Raw genomic sequence first — 7,500 nt, forward strand, 5'->3', positions numbered from 1 at the left:
CTCGTACCGTAATACTCTTTCTGCATAGCAAAGTGAATAAAAGGTATGGCGTAGACCTCTGTACCCAACAGAACTGTGTGGTTGGCTTTGATTAGGCAGGCCTTTTGCCACCACAGAATCTTACCCCAGGGTGTTAAAGGGGTCTTAAAAGCCTGGTGTAGGCCTCTGGATTTGTGCTAACCAAGTGAGGTGATGAATATATATATATATATATATATATATATATATATATATATATATATATATATATATATATATATATATATATATATATATATATATATATATATATATAACCTCACCCTTCATTCCCTTAGAGACGGAACTGTAAGATGTTACCCTTCTAGTTTTCAACGTTTTTATAGGTGAAGTTGCTGGCCCCATGCCTAGCACAGTCTCATTGGAAGAGTGTCTCAAATACCACCAACTACACAACTTGTTGGTCCGTTCGAAATCTCTGTTATGTCGAGAACAAATCATTTCTCACTGGAACAACCAACTGCAAAAATGCTACTCCTTCAAATTTCATCCACACTACAGCAAAACATGTCATGAACATGTTGGCGACTTGTTGCGCACACACATCACAAACAGGTTAAACAGAAGTTAATGACTTGAACGCAGTCCTACCCTATGCTTCATGTGCTTATTCAGCATCGGCCAAAGATTTGTTGTCCAGTTATGTTTTCAACCTGTTTGTGACATATCAGCGATAAGTTGCCGGCATGTTTACAACGTTTTACTTCAGAGTGGACACCAGCTAAGAGACTAAGATCAAGAAATGTCTCATCGAGTTCAGTCAACCTTCCCAATGAATAGTTCAGCTTAACTTTATGGTGTTCAGTACTTGCCTGCAGTTCAAAATGTCACTGATAAGAGTTGAGTTGAACATAGAATTTAGGCCAAAGGCCAAGCACTGGGACCTATGAGGTCATTCAGCACTGAAACGGAAATTGACAGTAAAAGGTTTGAAAGGTGTAACAGGAGGAAAACCTTTTGCAGTTGAAGCACTATGAATCAATTGTTAGGAGAGAGTTAAGGAAAGTAAGATGGAAGAAAGAGAAAATGAAAGGAGGAACAGTAAAAGGAACGAAAGGGGTGCAGCTAGGGGCCGAAGGCATGCTGCAAAGTAATGCCTACAGTGCACCGCATGAGGTGCACTGATGGCACTAACCCCCTACGGAATCTCATTGATATGGCTACGTAGAGTATAATGTCAGCCAGATGCTCGCACGATTCAAGTTGTGCCCGGATGAGCCAAGGCCACGAACATGAAAAGTTGTGATTCATCTCCATAGAGTTTAAATTCCACTCTTACCCAGTCATTCGGAACAGTTCTAAAAGGCAATTAACTTTCAATGTCCCTCTCATGAAGGCAATTGCTCATTTGGGTAAAAAATTATAAGAAATGGGTAACTGCGTACTGAAATCAAAACAGCAGCAATATTGGCCAGGAACCCTAGCCAGTGGTAGATAAATGTTGCCTTTGAATGATAACAACAAAAATAATTTCATAACTAAGCTCCTTTTGAAATGTCTCTCTTTTCTTGTATAAGAAGGAACTGGATACACAGGCATATCAAAGAACAGTATATTTGTCCATAAAAATGGAAACGGAAGTATAAAATTTCATAATAAATTACATTTCCGATTTCAGTTCCTTCGCAGAAGGTACTCGGAGTTACACACACACTAACACACACTTAAATTAGGAGTTCTCGACACGAGCGTTCATAAGCGTATAATAAAATGTATAAACAGGTTCATGATAAGCGTAATGCACTGCTCTATCACAGACGAAAGATGAGAGGTCACTGTACATATATATGTATATATATATATACAGATATACATAATTAATGATGAAAGATGAATGAACATTGACATATAAATTATTTAAATTTACAAACGACACTGGTCACATACTTAGCAGTATGAAGATGCTCCATACTTCACAATCACGACGTTTCCAGGGGAATGGAGAAAAGCTTACGACGTGCGGACCTTGGCAAACAAGATACGTCACATCTGACGTAAAAAAAAAAAAAAATGATATGCTTTACTTCGACTAACCTAAATCATAAATAACTGCCTGGATGAACTAGAATGAATAACGAGGAACAGGTTCTGGAAAAAATGGGCGCTCTGAGTGAATGTCACTCTTTGGACGGCTCCTCACCCCTGGAGGCCAGGTCGAGAAGGAGCCAATGTGGCTGAAACGCACCAGAATCTGTGCTTTCTAGAGGTGGGACATTGCGTAGTGTCCTTCGCTGAAGCTCAATCACTGCGTTGTAATCTTTGGCACTTGATATGATTGATGTCTGCAGCCAGCACTTCTATCTCCACTTCCAATTGCTCGAGGGATAAGCCAGAAAAAGTTATCCTTCCACCTTCACTGTCACAGGCGTGACATGGTGGAGTAATGTCGTCTCTCTGACAATGAGATTGGCGTCGCTGGAGGTTGCCACAAGTGAACATTCTTTGAGCTGATGAGATCATGTTCTGTCTTGAGGAGAAGGCCAGTGCAAGAAGGCCTCAACATGTGGGGAACTGCAGCAAGTGTTTATGGAGACTTGAACTGGACACAGAGCCTTCTTTAAGTGACAGCCGCAAGAACCCATCTTTCTTCAGTTGGCGGCACCACCACAAGACCAAGCTGACGACAGCTACTGCAAGTCTTGTTTCTCTGAGTCCCGATGACTTTACGACGAGCCTACGGAGTCGGCATCTAACCCGCTTTCTTTTCTTGAGTCTCGGTGCACTCGCAACGAGCCTAAGAAGAAGGAGTCAGCATCAAGCCTTCCTTTTTGAGATCAATGAGGTATTTCAAGGCCTTGGGACCACAGCGGTAGACCAGCTGCTTCTCTGACACTGCCTGGAGAGCCCCTGTCGTGTAGTGGTACCTGAAGGGAAACAGAGAAGAAAGGTGCTGTTAATTTCATGTTTGGGAGTTCATTCTCTAGCAGTAGATTATATGGCAGAACTGTATTCCATTACTCATGCTTTCACAATCTCTCCTTGAACTCACCTCAGCCCTCTGGCGAAGTTATCATAGGTCAAGTTTGGCTTGTTCGACCTCTGACCCCACATTTTGGCAATTGTCGCGGGCTGGACCAGTCTGAATGTTGCCTGGCTCTGGTCCTCCCATCGAATTAAGGAGGGATTGGTTTTTGGGTCAGCCAGCAGCCTGATGACAAACTCCCAGTTCTTAGGGCCACGCGCTGCAAATGCAAAGGAAACAACCTATTAAATTCACTGGCAACCTTCACCGGATACTTCGTTCAACCTTTAACTTCTGGATTTCTTCAAACTGTTTAGATACTCTTCACAATGAAAGCTTTGATACTGAAGGTGGAAACGAATTCAAGTTCATGCTTCCACGGTGGGATTCGAACCCACGCCACAGTTAAAGAGTGAGGCTAACACTAACCTACTGTGCATCCGAAAAGCGTGAGGAAACCAGAAAGTTCAAAGGTCATATTGTCTTTTTATTCTGTCTTCAAATTATAGATCTGTGTTGAAGGAAATTATTACTCATCATCCACAAGAAATGAAGAAATCTCAATTCATTGTAAAAATTAAACGCCTGAGCAGAGAGTAGAAAATTTGGAGACTATCTTTTAATAAAAAGGGCCTGATTTCATGTTATCCTCAGGATATATACATCTGCGAATGAAGGAAATTACTGCTAATCATCCACAAGAAATGAACTAGTTCCAAGTCACCAAAACAATTAAAACCCTGAGCGAAAGAAATGGGACAATCCACATCACGCCTTTCAAGACTGACGAAAAACAATTAAGGTTCTTAAACTTACGTCTCTTTTTGGCATCCGGCCGGAGCTTCTGAAGGTGCTCTTGACCCGAGGCCGAGGAAGCGTCCTCGGCCGCGGAAGAGGTGGTCTGCATGACAGATTCGGGGATATACTGCTGGTCCTCCAACTTGATGGGCAAAAACTGCTCGGGGAGACTGAGGTCGTCCCCAAGAGGGGGCCCTCCGTGTCCCCCTGGTCCTCCTCCAGCGGACATGGGGTCGTAATCCGGGTGGTGGATGTACCGATCCAGTTCCTGGATGTCCTCGAAGGTGAGTTCCAGAGGATCGCTGTCGTAGCCGGCTTCAGAGCCGGGATAGTCGTAGGGGGAGGAGGTGGCCGCTGCTGACAGGTGGTGGTGTTGAGGTACGAGGGAGGAGGAGGAGGAGGAGGATGAGGAGATAGAGGCAGTACCTCCGACAGCTCCGAACATTTTGCCTGTTGGGGGACAAAAACAAGACATAAGCACTGAGACTCGAGTCCTCGGGGAATCCTTACGTATCTTCATTCACTTTTTGTCTTTCATTGAACTGGTTTCTATCTGATTTCGTCTGCGAGCTGAATCCTAACTAAATCACACCCCGGTAACTAAATGGAAACAACCCCGTGGATGATCAGGATTCAGGATTATCATCCTACTTTACTCAATCATCTTGCTGTTCTCTCAAGACCTGTCTAGATAAATTCTATAAATTGTCTTCACCAGAACTCGTGAAGTCACACCGGTTTCTCGGTAAATTTTGAAAATTAAATTTTCCAAATTGCGACACCTGTCTCGCGCCCACCAAAGAGAGAGAGAGAGAGAGAGAGAGAGAGAGAGAGAGAGAGAGAGAGAGAGAGAGAGAGAGAGAGAATGGCTCCCAACTGTTATACAGGAAACGAATACCAAAGGTTATGAAAGCAGCATCAGATTTGATCTTTATGTCGAATACACCTACGTCTTCCTTTGTAATTCTCTATCATCTTTATAATTATTATTATTATTATTATTATTATTATTATTATTATTATTATTATTATTATTATTATTATTACTGTGAAGACAAGACACTCTCTTTTATCAAACAAAGATGAGACAGTAATTGAATCCTTCAAATATCTATTTCTTCAATTAAAATTTATTTGGTATTAAAAATCTACTTCCAGTTCCTTGTGACAATGAACGAGCCACTTCCCAGCAAAAAGCCATAACCTGTTCACTAAAGTCCTCAATGAACTGACAGACAAAAAGTTATATATAAAAAAAACTATATCAAACGGAAATACCAGATATAAACTGACATACAATTAGGACAAGTGAGTGAGGAACTATGACAGGTGAGAAGAATTATAACCTACAGGGACCGAGGTTCCTAAGCTTACCTTGTTCCCTCTTGTGGCGAAGGTCTGAGAATTCTCCGTAGAATACCGGACCATAGATGGATCCCACTAGATTCGAGAAGTCTTGAGACGCGAACTGAAGAAGGTCACTTCCTGTGTGACTTCGGAAGGACCACAGGTCCACTGTGGACTGGTCTATGCCCCTCTTCCGGCAGACGCTGCCTGCCCAGTCCAGGCAATCCTGAAAAGATGAGAAATCTTGTTAAAAGAATTCGGTCACTTTTGGTAAGGGTTCAAGAGAATCTTGGACTTAAATGTTCCAGTCAGTCTTGGAAAAACGGTTCAAGTTCTTTTTTTGTTTTATAATTTAGGGAATGACTTTTAGACTTCCATTCCAAGCAATCCTTATGGAAAGGCTTCCAGAACTTTTGGATTTTTTCTGTTCCAGCCAGTTCTGGAAAACGTTCAGTTACTTTTTTCTATTTTATAATTTGGGGAGTAGCTTTTTTTAAACTTCTGTTCGAGGCATTCCTGGGATGATAAATCCAGTTAAAAGAATTCGGACACCATGGAAAGGCTTCCAGAGCTTTTGGATTTTTCTGTTCCAGCCATCCTGGAAAAAATTTCAAGTGCTTTATAATTTAGGGAATGACATTTAAGCTTCTGTTCCAGGCAGTCTTGGAAAGAAAAATCCAGTTAAAAGAATTCTGTCACTTTTGTTAAGTCTTCGAGCGCTTCCGGACTTGTACATTCCAGCCAGATCTGGAAAAACTGTCCGGGTGCTTTTTTGGTGTTTTATTATTTAGAAAATGACACTTAGACTTCCGTTCCAGGGATGTCTGGAAAAACGTCAGTCCTGATTAGAATTCTGACATGAGAGTCCTTATCATGTGTTTCTGCTCAAGATTGGACAATTTTAATCATTTAACAGTGGGCTTACTCCATATGAATATGGTTCTTCATTTCTGAATAATAATAATAATAATAATAATAATAATAATAATAATAATAATAATAATAATAATAATAATAATAATAATAATAATAATAATAATAATAATAATAAAATTTGAAACTTAGACTGAGGGTGATTTGTTAATCACTGTTAGCTTCTCACTGGGAGACGAATTAATAATTTTGAATTTGATTTTTGCTATTTCACCTCACAAATCTTAGTTTTGAAAGTCTTTTTCACAAAAATGAAGAATATATATATATATATATATATATATATATATATATATATATATATATATATGTATGTATGTATGTATGATGTATATATATATATATATATGTATGTATGTATGTATAAGACACACAATCGTTTGAGAGTTACAAGTGAAAATATCTTTGGAAAAAAGGGACACTGAAAAAGGAATTATAAGATGGCCTTAGGTTTGAGGATTTTGATCATTCGAAAGACATCCTGTGTCTTATTCAGTATAGGTAATCATAAATAACAGTGATATTTAGGCAATGAAAAGAGCAAGATTTGTCAAAATATATCTGTCAGTCATTTAGACCAAATGGAATTATAAGAAAATCTTATTTTTTGAGGATTCTGGTCTTATCAGTATAGACAATCATAAATAATAACAATCATTAAGCAACGAAAAGGCCCAGAATTATCAAAATATATTTGTCAGGCACAATAAATAATAATAGACACTGAAACATTACAGATTTGTCAAAATATATCTTATATTAATAATAATCATTAAGCAACGAAGAGGGCCAGAATTATCAAAATATATTTGTCAGCCACAATAAATAATAATAATTAGACACTAAAAGGTTACAGATTTGTCAAAATGTACCTGCCAGACAATTAATAATAATTATGTACCACAAAGGGGCCGAATTGTCAAAATGTATCTGGCAGACATTGAGACCAAAATCCTCAGAGTGGGAACTGACGAACACATCGAGTCAACAGGAAACAAACTCTTCCTCACCTCAGGAGCCCAAAGGCTGATGTCTGTCCTGGCGAAAGCCTCGATTTCGTCGAGTAATCCTACGGTATTTGCCGGAGCCTGTGGCTGGTAGGACTCTGCGAAGGAGGCCATATTGCCCAGGTAAGTTTGGCAGAGATAGTCTAGGGCGTTGTCGCCGCTGAAGATCTGCTCTTCGAAGCTGAAAGAGGCATTGAGGTCTTCGTAACTACAAAATTCCATTGCTTATGACTTGTCAAGTTATGTTTTTGATTTTCCGATTTCACTTTTCCAGAAGCGTCCGGGGGCGATTTTAATAATGGTTATTTCAAAGCACTGCTTGATTCTGATTTGATATACAATCCTTTTTACAATGAGTCTATCTGTCTGTCTCTCTCTCTTATATATTCTAACCTTTTAACTGAGGTGAGAAGA

The 7,500-nt window shown here is 39.8% G+C and overlaps 1 protein-coding gene across 1 annotated transcript in view; it reads right to left on the reverse strand.

The window, feature by feature from the left end:
- Positions 1–1,577: 1,577 nt before the first annotated feature.
- Positions 1,578–7,500, reverse strand: part of LOC136829851 (transcriptional regulator ERG-like) — a 5,982-nt gene continuing 59 nt past the window's right edge. The window contains exons 1-5 of the mRNA XM_067088845.1: positions 7,090–7,500; positions 5,174–5,372; positions 3,818–4,249; positions 3,029–3,221; positions 1,578–2,903 (exon numbers count right to left, since the gene is read on the reverse strand). The exon at positions 7,090–7,500 is cut by the window's right edge and continues 59 nt beyond it. Of these exons, the coding sequence (XP_066944946.1) occupies positions 2,774–2,903; positions 3,029–3,221; positions 3,818–4,249; positions 5,174–5,372; positions 7,090–7,308 (1,173 nt within the window). The 5' untranslated portion in view covers positions 7,309–7,500 and the 3' untranslated portion in view covers positions 1,578–2,773. The remainder of the gene's footprint in view (positions 2,904–3,028; positions 3,222–3,817; positions 4,250–5,173; positions 5,373–7,089) is intronic.

The sequence above is a fragment of the Macrobrachium rosenbergii genome, chromosome 45, assembly GCF_040412425.1.
Source record: "Macrobrachium rosenbergii isolate ZJJX-2024 chromosome 45, ASM4041242v1, whole genome shotgun sequence".
Classification (NCBI taxonomy): Eukaryota; Metazoa; Arthropoda; class Malacostraca; order Decapoda; family Palaemonidae; genus Macrobrachium; species Macrobrachium rosenbergii.